Source organism: Tenrec ecaudatus, chromosome 9, assembly GCF_050624435.1.
Source record: "Tenrec ecaudatus isolate mTenEca1 chromosome 9, mTenEca1.hap1, whole genome shotgun sequence".
NCBI classification, from domain to species: Eukaryota; Metazoa; Chordata; class Mammalia; order Afrosoricida; family Tenrecidae; genus Tenrec; species Tenrec ecaudatus.
The window spans coordinates 149,051,497-149,077,499 of record NC_134538.1 but is presented as its reverse complement, the minus strand read 5'-3'; the positions used below and the strand labels follow the sequence as shown (position 1 = coordinate 149,077,499).

The window sequence follows — 26,003 nt, the reverse complement described above, 5'->3', positions numbered from 1 at the left end:
AGTTCTTTTATAGGCTGCCCCCTCCTTGTGGGCGTGGTGGGTGTCTCCTGTGATTAGATTCAGGGCCAGGAAACCCTGGCAGTGAGATGGTGCTTGCCACTACCGTTGCTTGACTCTCTTGATCCCCCTGCTTAGGGGGGTTTCTGGCTTCTCTATTTGTAGAGTTACTGTTTCCACCCCACCCTTTTTTTCTGTAAGAAGACACTTGAGATGTTGTAAATATCATCTTCCTCCTCATGTTGTCCCCCAATTGGAACTCTTTTCTTCACTCAATTAGAAATATGATTTAATAGTAATTGATTAGTAAAATTAGTTGCCAGTTACATGTAACCATCTTTCTTTTTTTTTTTAATGCCATTCTCTCCATCTGTTTCAGGTCAGGAACTGTGTGTCTAGATGTAATTAATCAAACTTGGACAGCTCTCTATGGTGAGTTTGGCCATGGTCTATTTCTGGGGGATTCTGAGACACTGAAAGAGTTGTCGCTGGGCTCTTGCTTCTCGGTGTCAGACTGCACGGTGGGGAGTGGGAAGGGACTTTTGAGGGTGTGAATGAGAACGCTTGGTCTCTTAGTACAAGCAGCAGCTTAACAGTGCAAGTTCAAAATCATTTTGTGAGATTCTGAGCTTCAAGGTACAATGACACTACTTATGTGCGCACACACAAGCCTCTCTGCAAACATTTCATATATGTGCATGTTCAGCAGCACATTGTACCACATTATCTATATGGAATAGCTCTTGGTTTTGGAAACCGCTTAAGATTGGCCCTCTGAAATGAGATGAATGTACTCAGAAGCCTGGGGAAAACATCTGTTTAAAGGCCAGAGCTTCCTCATGAAGCAGCCAAACTCAACCCAAACTCACTGCGGGCTCATAGTGACCCTGTAGGACAGGGCAGGACTGACCCTGTGGGTTTTTGAAGTCATCTCTTTCTCCCGCTAAGTGACTGGTGGTTTTGAACTGCCGACCTTGTGGTTAGCAGCCTAGTGTGTAACCCCCCCATGTCACCAGAGCTCCTCCTGAAGCACAGTAAGGAGTGATTCAGTCGTCCCCTCAGTGCTAAAATTGGCATCTTAGCCTGCAGAGTAGATCGACAAATGGCTTACCGACTCAGCCAAACTCTGTGCTGACTCCTGAGAGGGAACTGCTCAAACTACTAGCTTCAGCTACTTTAACGTTAATTGGGGATCACGACATAAGTCTTAACACCCCACCCACACACATACATTTCCCTCAGCCCCTTCTACCCTCTGCCCCTTGAAGCCTTACTGAGACCCTCCCACATGCTCTCGAAACTCTGTCGTATTCTCGGCCGGCCTGCTTTTTCTTCTTGTGCTAGTTGTTTTTGTGCTTCTAGATTCTACCTGCCTCACGGGCTGCCAGGGACCCTGTCTGTAACCCCAAGGGTCCCCAGTCCTGTGTCACACCAGGATGAGGGGGCAGGAAGAGCAGTTTAGGTCACCACGACTGAGAAAAGTGTGAAAAGGGGAATTGCTGAAGACTGGGCTTACCCAGGGGTGGCTTCCTCTTGTGCAACAGTTGTCAGGCTTGTCATGGCCTACGGTAGGTAAGCCACCCAACCACAGCCTGCCCATCGTCTTTGCCTAGCACCCAGGATACCTGATCATAATTCCTGAGGAAGGTTGGTCACCAGCAGCACACGGTTCAACAGCTGCGGTTTATCTTCTCCTCATTCTGCCTGCCAGAATTACTTCCTCTCCCTGGAATCCTCTCTCCCTGCTTTGGGTCTGGCCCCAAACATCACTTCCTCCGGGGAAGCTGCTGCCTTGTCATGCTGTCGGAAGTAACACCCTCTGCCTTTGTAGTGCAGCACCCTGCCTTAAGTGAATCGGCAAGCTTGTTTTCGACTTGCTAGTTTAGAATGTAAGCTCCCGAAAGCAGGGATATTGTCCTATATTTGTCCATATACAGCTGTACGCCCGCACATGGACACACACACAAACATACCAGTTACATGTGTGCAGCAAGGGTGCAGGTTTTGAATTAATGAATGAGTTGATCATGCCCAGTTCTGTTTGGCATGGGTCTTTTAGAGAAAGGTGGCTGGAAAGAAAATGTGGCTATAGGAGAAAACATGCATTCTTAGGTTGAGTAAGTGGATGTCTTTTCAATGGTTTGGTAAAACTGCCTCGTGGCAGGCTGCCTGGAATATCTGACGTAATGATGTAGTTTCCTAAAAACTACATTCACATTTTAGAAATGTGCATATTGAAGTACTGTAGGCTGGTTCCAGTTACCATTGCAGTAAGTTGGACTCTCTTTTTTACCTAGTGCCTTCCTTCACCATCAATGAGAAAAGATTTGTAGAAGAAGTTTGCTAATTCTCAAGTATCGGGACAGATTTTTAAATTAAATAACAGCTTTATGGTGTTATCATTCACATACCATATAATTTACCCACTTAAGCTGTACAATTCGTGGTTCTTAGTATATTGACAGACATGTGCAAACCAGCACCACAGTCAAATTCTCATCAACGCATAAAGCCCATGCCCTTCATCTGCCAGCATCCACCCACCCCCAACCCCCAACCCCCCTCGGCCTCAGCAGCCACTAATCTACAATCTCGTCCTCTGAGTATGTGTGTGCACTGGACATCCCTTGTAAGCAGAGTCATAGAACACGTGCTCTTTTTACCTCTGGGTTCTTCCATTTAACACAATTCTTTTCCAAGATTCAGCCATGCTATCGCATGTATCTGTACTTTATTACCAAATAGCATCCCATTAATACAAGGGGGTAACCCCCCCTAAAAAAGGGAAAAAAAACCTTCGCTGGGAAAAGCTTCTGTAGCAGGTTACCCCCTCCCTCCCTCTCTCTCACCCCCACCCCCCAGCAAGCATTGAGCAACTTGCCCGGAATTAGTGCACCAGTGGCATCTCCTGGGAAGGTTCTCGCTGGTCACAGTGAATTTCTCGTAAAAGCCGTTTCCCTCAGACCTCTCTTTTTGTGATGGCTGATTTAAGAGAACCGTGTTTGGCTGTCAGTTTCCGTTTCCTGCTTGGGAATAAAGCCACAGAAACTGTTGTGATGTTGAACACAGCTTACAGGACAGTGCTATGGGCAAAACTCAAGTGCACGAGTGGTTTTCTCGTTTCAAAAAAGGTGAAATGTCCCTGACGGACAAAACAATGTCCACTCATAGAGCACTTGGAGATCGTTCCACCAGGTCAAACTGTTAATCAAGTTTCTATTTAGAGGTTCTAAAAAAGGTTGTGTGACAGAAAAGGCCTGATTTGTGGCAGACAGGGACTGGTTTGGGCCCCACGGCAATGTACTTGCTCAGCCGCCATCTCAGTGGGCCTGTTTTTTTGCAAAAACCCGTATGTCTCTCTGGCCTCACGCCCCTGACACCCCGACCTCTCTCCTTTTTGTAGCCCAGAATGCAGAGGGACGTGAAGGGACAGCAATTTGATGGTGTAGAATAAATGAGGGAGGTGCTGTCAGCCATCCATCCAAACAGATGAGCTTGAAAAATGTTCCCAAGAATGGAATTGCAGATTTGACAAAATTATTACTTATAATGGAGAGTACTTTGAAGGTGATAAGGTGGTTTTATAAACATTTTAAATACATAGCTTTGAAAAATAAGTTTTTTAGGGGGGTACCCCCCTGTATATGGATATACCATTTATTTATCAGTTGACAGATGCCAGGAATGTTTCTGCCTTCTGGCCCTTTTGAATACTGCTGCTCTAAATATTCATGTACAGGGTTTTGAGGGACATGTCTTCATTTCTCCTTGCACACGTGTGAGTTGATTGTCTCCCTTAGTGCTCACGCGTGGAAAACTAATGTGCCAGGTAAGTACAGGAAACCAACAAGGAATGTTCCGGGGGGCTTGTCCAAAGGAAGGGTGCTGTGACTGGAGGATTGTTCTGCTCTTTGCGCAAAATTCAAACCCTTCTACAACCTCTGGTGTGGAGCGCTCTTCATACTTGGCGACTCTGAAGCACTGTGTTTCCTGCAGTGCCTCTAGAAAGAGACTCTAATATATAACTGAATAGCCAATCAGAGAGAGCCTGCATGTGAACAAAAGTACCGACTGAAAGAGCAAACTGCTTAACCTGGCCATCAGAACTTGTTTCCGCATCTCCCCCGGATGTTCTGGAGAAGAGCATTTTTGAAATTGGAAGTTGGTTTCCCCTCGGAGTAGGTACCTTAAAACTGCCGCTGGTAGTTTTATAGAATGTTGACTCCCAGTTGAAATTTCAGGCTGACATTTAGTCCAGCCTGGTGTTGCTTAATGTTGATGATCTCACCCAGTGTAGTCGTCCCCCATCCTCTCTGACCCCCAGGAAAGAGGAGGGGCCTGTCCCCCCATCCTTGCTTTTGCTTCACCCTGCTTCCCTGTGCCAGATGCTCACAATTGGTGTGGTTGTCATTTAATCGCTCAGGCACTTGCGTCTGAGATTATTTCCCGTGCAGGGAGCTGTGCATGGTGGGCAATGTGAATTTTGTGGAGACAACGCAGCACCAAATGAGCTCATCTTGGCTTCCTGTGTGATAGCGTCTCTGCCTTTCTCTAAATGTTTTTAATTTGCCTTTATTATATCAAACAATTTTTTAGTACAAAGTCAAAGTCTTTGTTATATAAAATGTGAGATACGCTTCTTCCCATTTTCCCAGATAACAACCAGAAAAACACCTGAAAACTCAGTGCAGCAGGCCTGCAGCAGGGGTTTCCTTTGAAAAGGGCTCGTTCTGAGGGCTGGCAGGAGGGGCGATGACAGGTGTGTGAAGCCACAGGTTGCAAGTAGCATGGTCTTTTCTCTGTTGTAGCTCTACCATTAGTCCAAAACCCGTCTTGTCCACTGTGGACTAGGGGGCTCAGGCCTGGTCCCTGCAGTACAGCTCTCCTCTCCCTGCTGCTCCGGGGCCATGCACACATGACCCTCACAAAGTGGGTCTTGCACCAGCTCTTGTGTTCTCCCTGGCTTGGTCAATCCTGTGGACTAAGCTGTGGACAAGTGAAGTGGAAGGCTTGCTCTTATAAATTGGGAAGCTTAACAGTTCTCACCTTGGTACTGTGAGCTAATGGCCTAGCTCTGCCTACGCGCACGTTGCTGGAGCGAAAAGTCAGCATTTGGGGGGATCACTTGCCCTTAGCATCTTCTAGTGAGATTCGTCTCATCTGATTTGCATCTGTCACCCAAGGGTCCAGTCCCCAGAGAAGGATGCATGTCATGCTTAAAGTTGCAGGATCAGTGGAAAAAAATTAGAAGACCTTCATGGAGACAGACTGACAAGCGGCAACAGTTTGGAGGGTGGGGCTGGACCAGGTGTGTTTCACTGTGCTTGGCACAGGAACTGAGTCACAACCAGCCCAGCACACCCAACAGCAGCAGCAGCACTGTCATCTGGACAGTCAGTAACAGACAGACATTGACTACAGCCAAAAAGAGTGTTACAGGCCCTATGAAATTTTAATGCACATTTATTTTATAGTACTAGGCTGTGGCATAATAAGGTTAAGCTCCTCTGGTAGAAATAGGGGACCGAGGAAGACGCAGCGGCAGAGAAGATGGCGGCGGCGGCTGCACAGGGTGGGCGAAGTGGCGGCGGCTGCGGGACCAGCAGCAGCCGCAGTGGCTTGTTGGATAAGTGGAAGATCGATGATAAACCTGTAAAAATTGACAAATGGGATGGATTGGCTGTGAAAAATTCTTTGGATGATTCTGCCCAAAAGGTACTTCTGGAAAAGTACAAGTATGTGGAGAACTTTGGTCTCATCTATGGTCGCCTCACCATTTGCACCATCTCCTGCCTTTTTGCCATCGTGGCTTTGATTTGGGATTATGTGCACCCCTTTCCAGAGTCAAAGCCTGTCTCGGCTTTGTGTGTCATATCCTGTTTTGCGATGATGGGGATCCTGACCATTTACACCTCGTATAAGGAGAAGAGCATCTTTCTGGTGGCCCACAGGAAAGACCCGACCGGCATGGAACCTGATGACATTTGGCAACTGTCCTCCAGCCTCAAAAGGTTTGATGACAAGTACACCTTGAAGCAGACCGAAGCAGACCTTCATCAGTGGGAGAACCAAGCAGCAGCGGGAAGCCGAGTTCACCAAGTCCATTGCTAAGTTCTTTGACCACAGTGGGACACTGGTCATGGATGCTTATGAGCCGGAAATATCCAGGCTCCATGACAGTCTTGCCACAGAAAGGAAAATAAAATGGCTAAGTTCTAAAAGCAGCCGGCTTTCTACTGGGTCATGCTAATTTAGGAGGGGCAGGGGGAAGAAACCGTGAACTCAAAATGGGTAAAGTCAAATAAGAATTGTTTTTAAATCCCCTGTGTTTCCTGAAAGTTTAGTCCAAACTGGATAAATAGAATTTTCTAGCACAGATATGAGAAGTTGTAGGTCTGATGTCTAGCTATAGCCTCTTCATTTTTCTCTTCTGGAAAAGCTTTCTGCCAAAAGCCACAGCCTTCCCCCTTCCTACCTGCAGTACTTCATATTATAGAGCTTTGTGCCATGCAACATTGGAAGAATTGCTTTTGGTTTTGCATTAAAATGAACCTTATTAACAACTGCAAAAAAAAAAAAAAAGAAATAGGGGACCTCTGGTGGTGGCATGGTTACATGATGACTGGACTCCTTAACCACAAAGTCAGCGGTGTGAAACCACCAGCCACTCTGCATGAGAAAGAGGTGGCTTTGGACTTGTGTAGAGAGTTACCATCTCAGAAACCCACAGAGGCAGCTCTACCCTGTCTCGTAGGGTCACTGTGAGTCAGGATGCACCGCATGGCAGTGAGCTTTGAGGCTTGGGTGCTAGAAGTAGTTATCCCATTCTCTTTTGCGGCCAGGTAGCCTGTGAATCTTTCCAAACGATTCAAATTTTGGCCAAAGATAATGTATCTGGCGGCAGTGCCTTGTTTGGGGTGAGTATAAACTGTATTTCTCTGCGTTTTAGTCTCATTCTAGACAAGTGCGTGCATCTGTTTGCAGAAGTGATTGAAACTGTCCCGACAGACTTGAAGATGGGGTGTTTGTTTCTCATCCATGGGAAGCACGGGCTTCCACCGACCTTGTATTGGCATGAAGTGCTCTCGTTGTCTTCTGACATTGGAGGGCAAACTCAATTCTATCTAGTAATTAAACGCTTAATAGTTTCAGTGTGAGCCGCACGAAGGCCCAAGGATAGGTAAATCCCTATTAACTACCCTTGCTTCTGGAATTTAATGACAAGTCATATGCCATGGCTTAGCCTGCAATCTCTTAAGGCAGTAGTTCTCAACCTGTGGGTCACAACTCCTTTCAGGGTCAGATTCAGAACACTAGCAAAATGACAGTGATTAAGTAGCCACGAAAATAATTGTATGGTTGGTGGGGTCACCACAACATGAGGAGCTGTGTGTGAAAGGGATGCGGCGTGAAGAAGGTAAGCAGGGTCCAGCCAGGTTTGAACTTGGACAGATGCCCTTCTAGAGGACACCTTGGTGGGAAGCAATGGAGGCTGGCGTGTTTTTAATGAGGGGAGAGGCCACTTCTTTCCTTCCCTTCCTTGCTTGTGATCTGTGAGGTAGCATGTGTTACCTTCTGCAGGTGGCCCGTCTGGGTACCTTACGGGGCAGGGGCTGCCGGCCTGCAGTGACTGTGTGTGACCGTGTTCTCTCACTGCACGCACCTTGGGTTGATGGCCTAGTGATCTGGCACTGGCTTGGTAGGCAGAAGGAAGGTATTTGGGATTTCTCCAGGCTTGGGCACCCCCCACCCTTGATATTGCCTGTTCCCACGTACAACGGAGAGCCCTGGTCTCTGCTCGAAATGCTGTCGCTAAGCTGATGGAGTGTGTCTGTCACATGCCTTGCACAAATTCTTCTGCGTGCTCGACTACTGATTCTTACTAATTTCCACTACCTGCAAGTGCATTGTTTTCCCTGTGTGCACGAGTTATGCCATCAGACTGTCTCCAGTGATACCCCGTTCTCTTAACAGCCCCATGGGCACACCCGAGAGTATATGCAAATTAGATGAGTTCAGGCTTTTGGTTTATTTTAATCACACATAAAATCCTCTGAATCGGGTCGTTGTATACTCACTCTATCCCTGGCAGATTGGCAATGGCATATTTTGTTGACCGCGCACGCGTGAGGGTTTGGTGAGTTAACACAGTGTGTGGCGAGCCGGCTGCGGGCCATGGGACCCTAGGACATCTCACGGCAGGCTCCTCTTCGTGCAGTGGTTTTAGAGACTGGCAGTCTTGAACCTCAAGGCCGTGTCTTATTTCAAGTCCTCTACCTGCCTGACGCTGCCTCAGCTGGTTGACTTTACTGGTGCTTTCCTTAAACGGGTCAGGGCTTTCTCCTGCACTGCTGCTTTGATTATAGGCCATGTCTGCTCTCCGGTTGAGGAGCCGTTTGCTTTCTGGGGTTTTGTTTGGAGCTTTGGTTTTGATGGCGTTTGAATGGTTGCAGTAGACAAATAGAAGGAAATTAAAAAGCTGTACCTATCCAGATCCACCAATAATCCACCTTCACAAGAACTTTAAAAGGTGACAATGAAAAGATCTATTTTATTTTAAGTCACCAGAAGAGACCTGTAACTTTTATTTATTTCCTCTTTTTCCATCTTAATAACAAATTGGCTACATGGGTTTTTGGTATACATAGTGGTTACTACAGAAAAATAAACTGCATGAATGAAAGGAAATTTTAGTGTTGACCTTATTTTGAACACATTCTAAATTGGTGGCTCAGGTAGTAATCCATGACAAATGTAGTGTAATTTCTTATAACATGAGCACAAGCCAACCAGTGGGCTATTGAAAGAGGGTACCTGTGCTTTTCTCTGATCATTAAGGAGCTACCGATAACACGCGGAGAGGGGAGGTGTTGGGAAGCCGCAGCGACGGGGAGTTGGCACGTGTAGGGGGAGAGGAGACCCAGCAAGCAAAAGCTGGTCCTTGATCAGTCTGGTCTGCCTCTTGGGGTGGGGCAGATGCCTAGGCAGAGAGGAAGGTGTGCAACCTCCCAGTTACGAAATACGTCATCTGCTCTGCTTCTCCAGCCCGGAACATGTACGCACGCTACTTAAAAGCAGTGCCGTCTGTTTCGTAAAGGGTTTTGATTTTGTCTTTTCATAGGGACACTCGGGCTGCTAATGCTTTTGAGCAGTATCTGTCGTCGCACAGTAGTCAGGAGTTGGGCTGCTACTGCAAGGTCAGCAGTTTGAAACCACCAGCCGCTCCGAAAGAGAAACACAGGGCTTTGTACTCGCATGAAGAGCTAGTCTTGGAAACGCACAGGGGCAGTTGTGTGCTGTCTTGTCATGTCGCTGTGAGCTTGATTTGGGTTTGGTAGTAATGGCATACGTCCCATTCACTGTAACTGGTGTTTGAGACCAGCCATGTGTTACTAACTGGTTGGGCACCCATACCTGAAATAGTGGACAGATAGCCCCACAAACACCCAAACTCCAAATACCGCACACCTTCCTGTCGGTCTTGCACATGGAGGAGGGTAAGAGAGGCCGTTCTCTCTGATCCAGGCCTCCCTGGACCCTGTGGGAGGAGCTGACCCCATCACAAAGGTGGAGTTGGCTCTTTCTCCAGCGTAGTAGTGACACTGCCATTTGAAGCCCAGGTGCAGGCTGCTTCACCCCTCCCTGTGCCTCCGTTGCGTCCTGTGCGATGCGGCTGTGCTGGGAGGGGGTCTTGTTTTGTGGGAAGCCAGGGTGTCTGGAGAGAGAGCTTCAGGGAGCCTGGTTTGTAGGCGGGCACCCTTCTCCCTCGATTGCTCCAAAGTGGCTGTTGCCCTTACTGTTCACGTTACCTTTCTTTCCATTGCGAGTATACCCAGTGGAATGTGTGCCAAGCCAGCAGCCTCTGTTGGTGCAGTGGTGTGGGTTACCTCCCTGGAGCTCAACAACCATGCTCTCCCTCCTTTTCCGAAACCGGCCCTCCTCCCTCCCTAGCATGGTTCCTATCTAGTCTCCCTCCCATGCCCGCTAAGGTTCCTATCTAGTCTTCCACTGGCTGTCTTGTCAGCGTGGTCCCTTCGAGACAGATAGTTCGTACAAGCACAGTGCTCAAGGCAGACATTGCCCGTGAATAAAGCTAGCCTGGTGTTTGGTTTGCAGAATACTTGGGATGTTTTCCATATAAGGTTTAAAGATTATTTCAAAGTGATAGTTGGTCTAGCCTCTGTGCTCCACAAAGATGGGACTGTGTGAAAATTTGAGGACTTCTGTGCTGCGTATTACCACACCCGCCCCCATACCTTTCGTGCCCAGTCCCCTTTTTGGTGAGGCTTTTTCTGTTGAACCTTTATCAAAATACTCCGTGATGGTTGCCAGGCACCATCCAGGCTGTTCGCGGCAGAGGAGCCTGGAGGCAGTCGGCCACACATGGCCCTGTCTCCTCCTCGTCGGGACTCCTCCCTCCATTGCTCCAAGTCAGTAGAGACCAATTTGCTGTATGTTACAAACTAGCAGACGGGACAGGAGCACTGCTGGGTCCACTACGTGGTATGTATCAGGAAGCGGTGGCCCTGGCCCTGCAAACTAAGAAACTACAGCCTCAGGAGGTGTACGGTTATCCATTTTCCTTTTCCTCTCTTTGTCACATGATCATAAATGAGTTGATCGCAACTGTTGCCAATTCCATCTTTCACAGATGTATAACTTATGGATACCCTGCCCTTAACCACTGTAATGGTTTCCTCAGAAACGCCGTACTCCGTAGCAGTGACTGCCCCTTCCTTCCCTTTCTCCCACTCCTGGCGCCACGAACAGGCTTTAGTTTCTACACACTTGCCAACACTCACCTCGCGTCTGTTTCTAGAAATGAAGTCAGGCAGCAATGTGTTACCGATCCTGAGACGTCCACACTCCTGTCACTGCAGTTAGCGTGTGCGCCCCAAAAGGACAGGGGAAAAGGAAGACTGTCAGTGTTCTTGTTTGACCAGGTATTTCATATGTAAACAAAAGTAGACAAGAGATAGGGAAGTGTTACTTTATTCTTTTTCATGTAAAGAGAACATGTTGAATCTTGAGAGACAAAGACAGACGTGTCACTGGATGAAGGAGGTTGGAGCGGTGTCCCAGGGTTAGTGGGGATAGCGAGCCCTAAAGGGGGCATGGGGGGGGGAGCCAAGGAGACTGTCTCAAAAGCATGAGAAGCAGGGCGGACCGAGACTGCAACGCATGCACTGTCAGAGAGAAAAGAAAGCCTTACAAGATTGGCCCTGGGCCTTCCCACCTTGGTTTTTTTTTTTTAATTAAAAGTAAATGTTGAGCCTCCAATAAACTGATTTATAATTTTTTTAACTTATAAATCTTAACTATACTTTTTGTGGTAAATATTTACGTCGCAAGACATTTGCCACTTCAGCATCCTTCACGTGTGTCGTTATCCTGTCGTCCAACCACCCTCTGCTCCGGGTTTTCCATCGCCCTGACCAGTGAGCGTTGTAGTCCGTTTCTGCACACAGCAGCCCCGTGGACCCCCACGAGAACCGCTTGCCGTGCCCTGAGCCCATTCCTGGCGGCTGCCACTTCACCCAGCAGGATGATGTCCTCAAGGGACTGTCCCCTCCGATAACCTCCCCAAACGAGGTGAGACCACGCCTCAGCATCCTTCTAAGGAGCATACTGGTGATACTCCTTCCAGGACAGATTTGTCTGTTGTTCTGGCCGGTGAAGGAATCTTCGGTGTTCTTCACCGACACCATCCTGCAGAAGCGCCTGTGGTGCTTCCATCTTCTTGTTCATTGTTGAGCTCTCAGCGTGTACAAGGCAGTTAGAGATAGCGGGTAGGTCATGCCCCCTGTCCCTCAGCACGACGATGGTTCTCTGTAACGCAGAGGTCTTTCCCAGCAGATTTGCCCACCGTGTACCCCTTGTGAAGAGGGGTCCGTCACGAAGGCTGTAGTCTCTGTCTTCACCAGTCACCGCTTTTCCCTCCCCTCCCCTCGATGCAGCTGATGGCAAGAAGGTGTCCTGTGCACGTCACAGCTTGTGAATGAGCGTCCTCCGGTCCGAATGCTGGAGTCTTTGTCAGGTGGTCCAGCCTCTTGGATTATCTGTTGAGCACACAGGTTGAGTCAGCATGAAAAAGGGATACAGCCTGACTTTTAAGCGACACACTGTCCCCTTATGGTGCCGTTAGAAGAAGTGGCAGAAGGAAGGGTATCGCTGTGAGGTCAGATGACCTTGGCCTAGAGCAGGAAGCTGTTTCCTTGTGTTTTAGGACTATGCAGAGGCATTCGGCGGGCTGCCCCATACAGTGAGGTGAACAGAATTCCAGAACACTTTGCCTGAGGAACCTGTACACGGGCCGAGAGGCAGTCATTTGACCAGACGTGGTGTACACTGTGCAGAGTGGCCCAGGGCTCCCCTTGCACCCGTCAGTGCTGGGAGCTCTGCACACCGGCAGTTGTGAAGACGTGCTCCTCGGGGCGGAGCGTTGGGCACGTGTTTAAATGAAACGGTGAAACAGATCGATTCCGTAGCATGAGTAGCAGGTGCTTCCTTATCCGGCTCTTCGACTTACATTTTTTAAAATCTAGAAATTGGTATTAAGAGGAGTACGTGGTTGGTCACATGCTGTGAAGCAGACTTCTCCTGGGGCGCGCCCACGCACCCCTGTGACAACGGACAGCTGAACTCGTGCGCAGGGCCTGTTTGGGGTGACTCTGGGGGCCCGTGCTCGTCCCCCCACGTGACCAGTCTCCATTTGTTCTTTCAGATCTTACCAATATCTTCGAGTCCTTCCTTCCCCAGTTACTGGCCTATCCTAACCCCATAGACCCTCTCAATGGTGACGCCGCAGCCATGTACCTCCATCGACCAGAAGAATACAAACAGAAAATTAAAGGTAAGGAGATGGTGGCACTGGGCCCTGGCGACTTTCAGTCTGTTGACTGTGGTCACGCCGAAGCCCTTCTTGGGTTCCGACGTGGTCTGGAGCAGAAGTCACCGACCCCTGTGGCTCAAGGGTCCTGCCAGGGCTCAGAGCGGTCTTTACCAAGCAGGGGTACAGGCACTGCAGCAGGAGAGAGGACAACGGAGAAGGCACCCCTGCCGGGTAGTAAAGTGGTAATATAATCCCGCCAGGAACCCCCGAGACTCCCCACGGTCGGGCTGGAGAGTAGATTAGTCCCTGAAGGGGACACAGCCTCCACGCTTGTGCGTGGTTGGAGCATCCTGGCCCTTCAGGACAGCAGCTCGATCGTGAAGCTGGAAACTCGGGGAAGGGAACTGGCTTTTGACGGCAGTGGGTTGGGGGTTGGGCTTAGGAAGGTGGGGGCATCATTTCCACATATTCAGAGTTGGGAGCTCTGGAGTTTTCAGTAGGGCCGAGTATTTCCCAGACAAGGAGTCTGTAGGAGCAGACAGCCTCACTTCTGTCCCACAGAGTGGCTGCTGGGTTTGAACCCTGAGCACGCTGTAGACAGCCCGTGTTTAGCCCCCAGAGCCCCTTCCCCAGTGGTTAGCTCCCCTGCCTCGCTGCACAGCAGTCTGTGTTCATCTGGATAGGTTAGAGAAACAAATGCATACTCAGAAAGAGCTTTGTTTACAAGAGCAGTTGAATACTGAGAAAACACCCCAGTCCAGATCAAGCCGTAAGTCTGATATTAGCCCAGATGTCCAATACCAATCTGTAAAGCCCTCTTCAGACTCAGGAAACACATGCAGTGATGCCGAATGCAGGAGGATCACAGGCCAATGTATGGGAAGTCTTGTGGATCCCGTGACGCTGTAAGCATCTCAGTGCTGGCAGGGATCTCCACGTGGCTCCTCCAATTTCCAGGGCATGGGGTCTATCAGCCTGATGCCACGTGTCTTGTCAGTAGAGGGTCTCTCAGGGCATGAACAGAGACATTGTCTCCCGCCTCCAAAGAGGAAAGACAGGAGTTCCCAGAATCCTCAGGAGAAGGCCATGCCCACACAGAGGGCTTATTGACTATGTCCTGATTGACAGGATAGACTCCACCCCTTCACTCTGAACCCTCAAATTGACACCAGATGATATAACTACCACAGGGGTCGCAGTAGAAGCCGCTGCCCAGGCTGCATCCCGCTCCTCAAATGTGCGGGTGTTGTAATGCAAACGGGTGTTTGGAGCAGTGTGTACTTGGCATTTTCCCTCCTGTTGCTTTCTCCTTTTCCCGGGTCTCTCATTTGAAGCTTTTGATGAAGTAAAGTAGGCGCGCATGTAGTCTAATTAATTAAGGCTCGAGTGCTTTGCAAGTTAATACCTAATTTGTGTAGCAGGATATTCACCTATGCCTGTGCGCACGTGCCCACACACACCCTTTAAGAAGACCGTGTGCTCCACTTCTAACACGTCCTGAGATTCTCACATGGAGATCCCTTAGCCGTGCCCAGCGAGCCCCAGAGGGCTGGGTGCCTGCTGAGTGTACCCCAGAGCTTCGCATCGGCATGGGGCCTGCAGGCTGACCCTTTGTCCTGTGTCTGCTTGGCTCAGAAGGGACCTGTCCGAGTTAGCTCAGGTGGGCTGCTCCAGTGTGGGGAACGGTCTTCCTTAGGAACTTGAGAGGATCATCTTCGTCCCCAGTCCTGGAATCCCCCCATTTCCTGTCTCCTTTTTTATGTAAGCTTGGAGTTTCCCCCTTGCCCATCTTCCGCTTGTTCTCGCCTTCTTTCCTGGACTCCTCCCCCACCCAGAGCTGCCATCCGCGGTCACCCCCTCCTCCTGCTGTCAGTCTCCTGCCTGCCACAGCTGGTCCCTGCCGGCACCACACCTCTGACTCCTTGACCTCAGCTCCTCAAGGCTCCTGAGTCTCTCGCCCCATGAACCCCATGGGACCCTTCCCCGGAGCTGCTCTGAGGTGTGGTGGTTTGTTGTTCCCTCCACAGTTCTTTCTCTGCCTCCATTACGCTAGGCCCCTGGCTCCCGCCCACTCAGCTCACCTCTCGCAGCTGGCCTCCAGGCCAGTCTTTGATTTCCAGGGGCCTGTGTCTCGCCAGGGGGCCCAGTAGAGGGTCTGGAGCGTTGGGCTGAGCCACAGCAAGGTTGATGGTTCAAGCCCACCAGCTACTCTTCAGGAGAAAGATGAGGCTGGCTGCTCCTGTAAAGATTTGTGGTCTTGGAAACCCTGTGGGGGTCTCCAAGTCAGACTTGACTCCGTGGCAGTAGGTGGGGGGTGGGCCTGCCCGTGGCATTCCCCTGGCATGGCCAGTCACCACAACTCAGGTGCCCTGCCTGCATGCGCCGCCTGCTTCAGTGGTGCAGGATTTCATCATTGGACACCCATAGAACTGGCCCCTCGTCGGAGCTGCCTGAGCACCCTGAAAAGAGACACAAGCCACGAGAGACCACTTTCTACTGCGGTGCGCCGTCTTTCACCAGGAAGACATCATTGGTGGCATTAAAGAGCAGAAGAAAGAATCTGCATATAAGTGGGCCCACGCGGTGCAAGCCCGCGTTGTCCGGGCTCAGCTGTAGTGCGTGCTGCTGATGCTCCTGGCGCACAAGCACACCGCGAGCGTGCTCCACCCTCAGTGCCCTTCAACAGAACCCCGTGAGGGCAGCATAAGTTGGGGGGCTCCTGTATCTTGCTTGGTCCCTTTTCTCCTCGTCAGTAACCTTACTCTTCATTTTCCAATACTCTGAAAGGCAGCGCCGTTGTAAGCACTTAAGTATTTTTCTCCTTGAACGTAATCAAATGGCCGTGTCAGAGAGCAGCGGTCTCTCCAAGGAGCCACACGGCAGCGGGCACTAGACGCCATTAATGAGCATTCCTCCAAGGTAAATTCCCTGCTTCAAGGCTTGTGGAGGCGGATTCTCTGAGTCAAGGTTGAGGATAACGGAGAGGAAAGCCCAGAGCCCACAGCTTTCGTTCTCGCTGCAGGGGCCCGCGTTGGCCACACATGGGTGCCCATCACTGCTTCCTCCTTCTACTTTTAGAAAGGTAAAGCGCCCTTCTTAGCTAGAACCCCACTTTACAGGACTTGCATTTGTCCGGCCTCTCAACCACATTCCAGGTAGACAGGCTGCAGACTTTCTGGTCTATGCTGTGTGGAGGCTGTTTATTTCAGTGGTTGTCAACCTTGCTAACGCTGTGACCCTTTCATACAGTTCCTCATGTGGTGGTGACCCCAAACATAACATTATTTTCGTTGCTACTTCATCACTGTTATTTTGCTACTGTTGGGAATCGGGTGGCCCCTGTGAAAAGCTCGTTTGACACACACCCACGACCAAAAAAAGGGGTCGTGACCCACAGGTTGAGAACCTCTGGTTCATTTGGAAACAGGACACACTTCCTATTTTCAGGCAGGACTTCAATGGTCTACGAAGCCATTCAGAACACCGGGTGCAGCCTGGGCTTGAGTGGCCGGGACCCTCGGGTGAACAGCACCTGGTCAGGGGCTTCCAGTGTCTCCACAGAGCAGCTGGGTCCTGAGCCAACTGAGAGCCTGCTTTCTGGGCACCAAACCTGCTGAGAGAAAACTCTGTTTTTACTTTTAAAATGAGAGACGGGCTGACTGATTATACAGCTGCAAATCTACGTACAGACGATGCAATGGGACATTTCTTTACAAGCGGCCATAGAGGCAGGTTTAGGTGCCCAGTCTAGTTAACGTGGAACGTCTGGGCTTCTCATCTTCCTGCTCCAGGAAATGTGGAGAGGCGGTGCCATATTGGGAAGTCAGCAAGGAAAGTCCTAGGTGCCCGGCCCTGGCTGGCCGGCAGGTGGACCCTGGAGGAGTGGGCCCACGCCTGGTGGGCAGCCCTGCCCTTCTGCTAGAGAGGTGATGGCTGTGGGTGGTGAGCAGGGTCTTCAGGCTCTAGACGCTCGTTCCTCGTCGCCCCTCTCCACAGTCCCCTCGGACCAAGTGCAGGCCCTCGGTTCCCAAGCCGGGTGGTTGTCCTCTGATTTCAGTGGCTACAGAGCTGACTTCTCTGTCTCACTCCCCTGGCACCTTGGGGTGGGGGTGCTGAGCCTGTCTGGGTCGCTCTGGGCCCGGGCCGCCTCACTGACGCTGGTGTTCCCCGTGCAGAGTACATCCAGAAGTACGCCACCGAGGAGGCGCTGAAGGAGCAGGAGGAGGGCACAGGCGACAGCTCGTCGGAGAGCTCCATGTCTGACTTTTCGGAAGATGAGGCCCAGGACATGGAGTTGTAGTAGAAAATGCACCTGCTTTTCAGAAAAGACTATTATTTCCTAACCATGAGAAGCAGACTATAATATTCATATTTAAACAAAGCAATTTTTTTTATTACTAAACAAGGTTTTTATGAATAATAGCATTGATATATATAGATTATATATCACCCTTTAGATCTTGATTTATTGGTCATTTGTCACCCTGAGGTGCATAGCATATTCCCACATTCCATTTTGGTAGCAATATGCAGTTGGAATGCATGCCTTCATACAGCCCCTGGCCCAGGCCACCGGGCGCTCCTGAGCCGCCGCCAGAAACGGCCGCTCTGATAGGCCTGAGTGGCCACCACCCTTGATTGATGGTTCCAAAGAAAACCAACCAACCCACCCAACCCACCCGCTTTTGGACGTGAAGATAGAATAGTGCTTTTTCCAAACACAGAGGAGTCCACTAGGGAGGGGAAAGGCCGCTGCCGCCAATGCCGAGCGCTCCCGAGAGCAGGCCGGCCATGCCAGTGCCTGCGCCCTCCCTCCTGGGAGCCCTAGGTGGCCCTTCCTGTGAGCACCAGTGTGTGCAGCAGGGAGCTCATCAGAGTATTGACACGTAAAACTTTTTTTTTTTTCCTCCTTTTGACTCGGATTTTTTAAGTACATTTTTATATGTAGACGCCTGCCCCTCAAGCTACTGTGCCCTGCAGCAGCCACACGTTTTGCGTTGGAGAACCTCTTGAGTGTTTTCGGCCCGTTTTCTTGGGGGTAGAGCTTTTTTGGAGAGGACAGGACAGGAGGAGGAAAGTGACCGGGAAGATGCTTCCGTCCACCTGAACCACAGATCGCAGCCTCATCCTGTTGGCCGCTGGAGACTGCGAGCTGGGACGAAGAGCTTTCAATGTGAGGGGCTCCGGGGTGGGGGCCGGTGCGAGCCTGGAGCCGGCTTGGTTGGCGCTGCCCACCCCCGGGTAGACCAGCGCTGTGGCTGTGGGCCCGCTGCCCCCTTTCACGGCTGGTTTCTGTTTCCCCTTCTGCCACTTGCCTGGCAGCAGCCGGGTCACCATCTGCTTGTGGGAGTGGGAAATGGGTACTTTAGGCCCAACACACATTTTAAATTGAAAATGAGTAATAATTGGAACAAATAAAGGTTCTTAGACCCAAAGTGACTCTTGGTGGGAAAAACAAACACAGCTTTATTGTGAGTGCGACTGGCGAGGGATGAGGGACTCCCATCGAGGGGATGCGGCGGCAGAGCAGGTGTGGAAGGCAGGAGTTGCTGTCCTGCGCGCACGGCAAGAGGAATCAGACCGCTGGAAATGCCTGCCAACCACGCCGTGTCCTCTGCTAACCCTGTGTCCGTGGTTGCCGGCAGAGCCTCTCAGATCCGAACTTGGAAGAGAACCGGAAACGTTCCAGACTGTAACCTTGTACCTCTGCTGCCACAACCAGTAGGACAGAACCAGCCCGTCCCCAAAGCGTTTAAAGACCATTTTGAAGGCCCCACGGGGGGGGGGGGGGGCCTCTGTTTGGTGTGGGTTTTTAGTTTAGGACTGCTGTATTCCCCAAGGTTTGAGTCAATGAGGTTGGAAGATACCCTATTTTCATTTTTGTTTGTTTTTTAAATTAAAAAAAGCACAATCAATCTTTTCTTTGAAAATCTATATAAAGTACAACTTGCTTTTAGCATGATTATTTTCCTAAATAAAAAAATAATTTACTTACGTTAATTATGGGCACGAAGCAAAAGGTTTTCTTTAAAACAATTTCTTTTTAGGTGCAGTTCAGTAAGGCTGGTTAGTTATGTGTAGCCGCTGTGGCCTGTCGGAAGGGCAGTATTGACTATTGGACATGTCCTAGCACGTCGTCTCTTCCCTGCTTTGGGCGAGGGAGGGTCTGCTGGCACTGTGGCCCTGCTCCCTGCCCATGAGCAGTGTGCTGTGTGGTGCCCTTGACTGTAGGTGCTATTTAGGGTAGGCGTCGAGTACTGGGTGGTGGTTACAGTTCAAACAATAAAACATTGTATTTTTTCAAGATTGCAAAAGCAATAGTGTTCTAATTACCATTCCAAAAACCATGCCCAGGAACGAATGGCTCTTGAGCCAAGGGCAGGGCAGTCATGGGCGCGTGAGCGGCAACGTAGCTCTGCCCCATGACATCTACCTGCCGGCCTCGAGCACCCAGGACCTGGGTAGTTAAGGGGCCACAAACCCTAGAAGTAGGATTGCGGGGTCGGGGAGGGTACAGTGGTTAAAGCAGATCTCAATGTGGCTGCATTTTAGGGAAGAGGGCCAGGGTGTGTACGTGTGAGAAGGGTGTGAGGGGTGGTGTGTGGGGAGGGGGCGTATGAGAATGTGTTCTGCAAGTCTGCTGAAGGTGTGATTGGGCTGCTCCTCCCATTCCTCTGGAAATCTGTCGTCCTAGGCATAACCCTGCATGGTTTTGGCTGTGGGGGATGACTTTCTCTCCACTGGGCGCTTGACTCGGGACAGAGGGACCAGAATCATCCTCAGACTAACCCCCTCCCCCCTGTACCTGGGGGAGGCAGCTAGACCAGCCATTCACAACCTTCCAGATGCCGCGACCCTTTCATACAGTTCCTCATGTGGTGGTGACCCCCAACCATAACATTTTCGTTGTTACTTCACTCATTTTGCTACTGCTGTGAATTGGGTGCCCCTGTGAAAGGGTCGTTCAACCCCCAAAGGGTTGAGAACTGCTGAGCTAGAGGAAGGCCTGGCCTGTGAATGAGAACTCAGCACCCAAGACACCCCCCCCCCCTCCCTGGAAAAGGCTGCGCCACCTTGGTTGTAAAGAGCTGGGGTGGCCCCTCCTGTGCCCTAGTTCTTCAGACTTACCTGGACCTGGTGGTTGGTGGGTGCACGCCCTTCTCGTCCCCTGTCCTAGTGACTGAACTCAGATTTCACCCACGCCTCTGAGCAAGCTGACCACTGCAGGGCAGCGTGCAGCGGGCTCCTGGCTTGCTCGCGAGGCCCCAGCACTGGTCCTAGTGGTAGCAACCTAGAAGCTGGCCCCTCGACTTTGGCCTTCACCTTCGATGTTCCTGGGCCATCGCAGAAAGAGCCTTTTATACAACGAGCAGGTGGCTGTCCCCGATGCCGCCCGCCCTCCAGTTTCTTCAAAAGCTGTTCGAGTTGCCAGCTGGCTTTTGTAAGCCCCTAAGGAGTGAATGTCTCCCAGGGATGTCCCGCAGGTTCGCCAAAGCCCTGATTGGCCTTAGACTGACCTGCTTTTTTAGGCCACCTGCCACGAAGGGGAAGAGGGACCCTAGTGGTGCAGCGGTTAAGCACTTTACCAGAAGGTTCCCACACGAGGCAGTCTGCTGCCGCCGTGGGAACACCCTGGGTCAACCCCCGTCTCGGGCTGGCCTCACGGGCTGCGAGCCACCATCCCTGGCTCCCGAACACCCGGGGGACGAGTGTGCTTTTAGAGGGGCGCGTGACCCTTTGGTGTTAGGGACTCAGAAGGGAGACACGTGCACAGGCGGCAGGAGTCTTCCATCGCCTCGACGTGCACAGCCTCGTTGACTGAAACCAAATCATTTGGGCGCCAAGAACGACACTTCGGGGGTCTTCGGGATCTGTGTTCACGCTTTTCTCCGGCTTCCGTGAGGACCTGAGGGGTGGGACCCTAAGGTGTGGCGGGAGGGTCTCCGCTTACCTGAGGCGGGGCCTCGCCCCTGCCGCTCTGCTGTGGGCTTGGGAGGGAATGGTCATGCGTTGCTGGTGGTAGCTGGTACTTGGTTGAGACTTGAAGAGGCAGCCGGGACTTCTAAGCCCTCCATTGACACCTACGCTTCTGACCGCTTTGCCCCTGCCCTCGCCCTCCCCGCCACCTCGCGTTGTGACGACCTAGTAGGTACCTCCGCCAACAGGACATGCCGCCTCTGGCTATACCCTCTTCATAATTGTGTACAACAAAAACTGTAAACTTTTTCTAAAAAAAATAAAATGTGTATACACCTTGGCGAGTGGCTGGGCCTTGATCAATAAGATGCTAAGAACCTCAACAATTAGCTGGCGATTTTTTTTTTAAGCCCCCTTCCCGTGTCTTGGGAGCAGTAGAGCTTGAGCTCTGCTCAAGCTCTTGGAAGGCAATGACTAGATCATTCTGGAAGCCAGTATTAAGTCCCTCCTCCAGAGCCCTGCCCTTCCTGGGATTGAGGTGCCTGCTGCCGCAGGAACAAGATGGGGGCTCTCCACCCCTGTAAACACAGCCTTCTCCCTTGGGTCCTGTCCTACAGGGTCACGGGGAGTCGGTATCCACAGGGGGCCAGAGTGGTTTGGGGGTTTTGCTGCCTACCTCAGTCCCCAAGTGGATCAGCCAACCTGGTTTCCCCAGACACAGGTTTTTCTTTCCAGCTCAGACCTAGACCCCGTCAGCGAATGCTGGACGCAGGAGACCCACTTGGCCTGGAATTCCCAGGCAGTGCTGTCCCGCAGAGCCAAGGGCCCCTTTCCCCGAGTTGGACCCACCAACTCCAGGCTGCTCCGGCTCCCCTCCCCCTGTTGTGTTTGCCCTTGGTGCCCACCAGGTGGCAGGGTGGACCAGTGTTCCTCCAATGGCCTCATCTACCGCAGCTTGATTTCCTCCAAAGGAATAGCTCTCCTGAGGACGAATGTTCTCGCCTCCACAACTCTCGCTGTTTCCTCCTCCTGGCTCACCACACATACCCCAGACTCCCTTTTTCTTCACTGATGCATTCTCCAGTATCCCCCCGCTTTGGCACAAGGCCCCCCCAGAACGAGGAACCTGTTGCCACACTGTCCAAAAGAAAATGACTCCCTCGGCTCACCGGAGCCTCGGACACCAGACACTGACCGGTTTCCGCGAGTGGTCCTCGGTTGCCGCCCTTTTCTTCCTTGGTTCTAGAGAGAGCGTCACAGGAACGTGGGGTCCTGGGAGCTATCCAGCTAAGCCCAGAGCAAACGGCTTTTAGGACCTGGAGAGGGCGGTCCACCTGACATCCCCCCTCCCCAACCTCCGGAGTCAGTCTTTGTAGGGTTTGTTGGCACACAACTTAGAACTCGGTTTCCGACCAGATTCCATGTTAGAGGTAACATTACACATAGGAGCCCCTCCCCCTGTGTGCACGTGTCCATGTGCCACAAAGACGTTTATTTTCAAAAGAGCTGGAACCTCTCCCTGGGGCTGGAGAATCAGGAGTGCTTCCAAGACCTAGTGCCTAACAAGGGTGCCAACAACATGTTGATTCCCTGAAGGGAGCAGGGAAAAACCATGCATCTGGCTGTCCCATCATTGAGAATTAACCCCACCAACAGATGGGGCACTGGCCTTAGGGCTCCCCCAACCTCCTTCCCCGTGGGCCCCACTCCCTGGAGCAGCTCTGTCTCCTTGCAGGCAGCCTGGGGGATGGAAGCTTCCTTCAGCTCTATAAGCACTCGCTCCCGTTGACTCAAGTGCCCCCAGAAGTGTGGGACAAACCTGAAAGATGCGTGTGGACAGACTCCAAGTGGATTAGGTGCTAGTAAGTCTGCCTTCCAGAAGCACGTCTTCAGCACGCCTCCTCCTCTGGCGGTGGCCGCTATAAACTGGCCCAGTGCATCTCGCAGCCTCCACCAGCCCTGTAGCTTCTTCATTAACGGACCAGGATTTGATCTGTTTTATATTTACCTGAGTGGCGCCAACCAAGGGACCTGGCCACATCGCTCGTGACCTGGGTGAAGCTGGGAGCTTCTTTCCACGTGGGCACACTACTGGGCTGCGTCCATCAAAACTGGCAGGTGCTGCGGGCACCTGTGTCTCTGTGAGCCTCTGCCTGCCAGCGGGGCCCTTCCCCACACACGTCCCCTCTCCAGGACTGGTGTTTCCCACCTCTGGAGCTGCAGCGGTGGTGTGCGCGTGTTAAATGTGCCCCCAAGTCCCCGACTGAGAGCAGAATGATGGAATGCAAGCCACGGGGGTGGCTGAAAGCTCTCCAAGAGCCATATTGCAACGTGAACGCAAAACCAAGTAAGGGGGACGAATGTGTTCCTGAGCTGGGTAGATGCAGAAAGTTATTTTGGCATGTAATCATTATAAAACTGGATTTTTTGGCTACTCTTTTGCAGTTCATTCATCATTGCAATTTAATAGTTCGCTCATACTAGAGTTGTGCTTTATTCCGTTGAAACATGCAACTTTCCTCTTCAATGCTTCCTACCCCCCAAATTCTACCTCCAAAATCTGGCTAGACCAGAGCATGTACACCGGTACAGATAAAAGCTGGAAACAGGGAATCCAGGGCAGATAAACCCCTCAGGACCAATATTGAGAGTAGTGATACCAGGAGAAGAAGGGGAAGGTAGGGAGAGAAAAGGGGAACTGATCCCAATGATCTACATATAACCCCCTCCAGGGGAGACGGACAATGGAAAAGTGGGTGAAGGGAGACTTCAGTCAGTGTAAGACATGAAAAGATAATAATTTATAAATTATCAAGAGGAAGGGAGGGGAGGGAAGGGGAAAAATGAGAAGCTGATACCAAGGACTCAATTGGAAAATATTTTGAAAATGATGGCAACAAATGTGCTGACACAATGGATGGATGGATGGATTACGATAAGAGCTGTACGAGCCCCCAATAAAATGATTTTCTTTAAAAAAAAAAAGTGCTAGCGTCTCCACAGTCCATTTCAGAGCATGTTCTTATTTTCAGCTCCTTGTTTGCCCTCGTCCGCCCCTGCCGTGCCCCGTGGTCATTCTTAATCTGGTTACTGCCGCTCTGGATTTCATACCCAGAAAACCACATAAAACACAAAGAGGAAACAACAGCAAAACCAACAGTTACTAGACAACGCATAGTAAAACCTCCATCGAAAAGCAGAAACTATTAAAAACCAAAACAGCCCATACAGAAGAAGCATACTGGCTTCTTCGTTGTAAATAATAAAATTCAAATCCAAGGAGGGAATGTTACAGAGCTTAAGTTATGAACACCGAGTTTTCAGAAAGCTAAAGATAACCGTGGATGCCCAAAATCCACTGTAGACCTTCCAAAACAGAGATGTTACTCTGCTTGTTATTTAAGTTTATGAGGGGGTACCCCCCAAAAACGATTTTTTTCAAAGATATGTATTTAAGTTTTTTTAAAATAAGCTTATCACCTTCAAAGTACTTTCAATTACACTTAGTACATTTGTCAAATCTGCAATCCCATTCTTGGAAACATTTGTCAAACTTACCTGCTTGGATTTGGATACCTGACAGCACCTCCAGTTTTTCCTTCACCTTTTCTTCATTGTCACAAGTGCTGTCCTTTCATGTCCCTCCTCGCGGAAACAAAAAGAAGTCACCCAGAGCAAGGTCAGGTGACTCGGGTGCATGGGGCAAGAGAGGCATGCTGGGTTTTTGCCCAAAACTGGTGCACCAAGATGGTTGTGTGAGCAGTACATTATTGTGGTGGCAAAACCAGTCCCCCTTCTGCCACAAATAAGGCCTTTCTGGTCGCACACTGTTACACAATCTTTTCAGAACCCCTAAATAGAAAGCTTGATTAACAGTCTGACCTGGTGGAACAAACTCCAAAATGCAATCAGTCAACATTTTTTCCAATCCGGAACAGGGTCTGTCATTAATCAATATTTCACCTTTCTTAAAATGAGAAAGCCACCATACACTTCAGTTTTTCCCTTTGTAACCTGTGTTCAGCATCACAACAGCTTCTGTGGCATTTTTCCAGAGCAGGAAACAAAATTTCGCTGTTCTCTTAAATTGGCTATCACAAATATCACAAATAATGAGGTTCGAGCAAAACTGCTTTCAAGAAAAAATCACGGTTCAGTCGGGTCCCGGCAGCAGCTGCAGTGGCTCCCATCCTCTCTTCCTCTCTCTGCCATACTCTTCTCGCTTCCGGAAACACGGCCTCTGGTGTGGCTGTCTCCGACGGAGTGATCAAGGTGTTCAGTGACATGAAGGTGCACAAGTCCTGGACACCGGAGGAGGTCAAGAAGCGCAAGAAGGCCGTGCTCTTCTGCCTGAGCGAGGACAAGAAGATCATCCTGGAGGAGGGCAAGGAGATCCTGGTTGGGGACGTGGGCCAGACGGTGGACGACCCCTACGCCACCTTTGTCAAGATGCTGCCTGACAAGGACTGCTCTGTACGACGCCACCTACGAGACCAAGGAGAGCAAGAAGGAGGACCTGGTGTTCATCTTGTGGGCCCCCGAGTGTGCACCCCTTAAGAGCAAAATGATCCAGGCCCAGCTCCAAGGATGCCATCAAGAAGCTGACGGGAATTAAACACGAATTACAAGCAAACTGCTACGAGGAGGTTAAGGACCGCTGCACCCTGGCCGAGAAGCTGGGGGGCAGCGCCGTCAGCTCCCTGGAGGGCAAGCCCTTGTGAGCCCCCTCCACCCCTGCCAGGAGCACCCCGCAGCCCCAGACCTGCCTGCGGGGGCCGCAGGCTGCCCCCTTCCTGCCAGACCGGAGAGGCTGGGGGGACCCCAGCAGGGGGAGGGCAATCCCTTCGCCCCAGTTGCCAGACAGCCCCCCCAAACCCCTGGACAAGCCCACCTCCCTCCGCCCCAATGGCTCTGGCCTTCCCAAATGGCTTCTTATCTTTGATTCCTTTGTTGAAACAGACCAAGTTCCCTCCCCGGCCCCCCAGTTGGGGAAAGGGGTTGTATTTTTTTTAATGACCACTCCCCATCCCCCCTTTTCCAGGCTGCCAACTTCTAACTGCAGTAGTGAGCCTGTGCTTGCTCATTTAGCACTGTGTGTGAGTGGAAAATTAAGATGACCCGCCCCGCTCCGGCTGCTCCCCCCGCCCCCCCCCCCCCGTCACGACAGCCACTTGGTTGGGCCTACGAGAAACCTTCAATTAAAAAAAAAGAGAAGACAATAAAAAGGCTCCCCTGTAATAAAAGAAAAAAAAAATCA

The 26,003-nt window shown here is 50.9% G+C and overlaps 1 protein-coding gene and 2 pseudogenes across 2 annotated transcripts in view; all 3 read left to right on the top strand.

Moving 5' to 3' along the window:
• The window catches only part of UBE2H (ubiquitin conjugating enzyme E2 H), a 93,699-nt gene extending 74,870 nt beyond the window's left edge, over positions 1 to 18,829 (top strand). For both annotated transcript variants that reach the window (XM_075558658.1, XM_075558659.1), the window contains 3 exons: positions 377 to 429; positions 12,722 to 12,850; positions 17,005 to 18,829. In XM_075558658.1, the coding sequence (XP_075414773.1) occupies positions 377 to 429; positions 12,722 to 12,850; positions 17,005 to 17,129 (307 nt within the window). In that variant the 3' untranslated portion in view covers positions 17,130 to 18,829. The remainder of the gene's footprint in view (positions 1 to 376; positions 430 to 12,721; positions 12,851 to 17,004) is intronic.
• On the top strand, positions 5,533 to 6,583 carry LOC142457307 (signal peptidase complex subunit 2 pseudogene; annotated as a pseudogene).
• Positions 18,830 to 25,015: 6,186 nt separating the features above from the next.
• On the top strand, positions 25,016 to 25,781 carry LOC142456579 (cofilin-1 pseudogene; annotated as a pseudogene).
• The last annotated feature ends 222 nt before the right edge of the window (positions 25,782 to 26,003 follow it).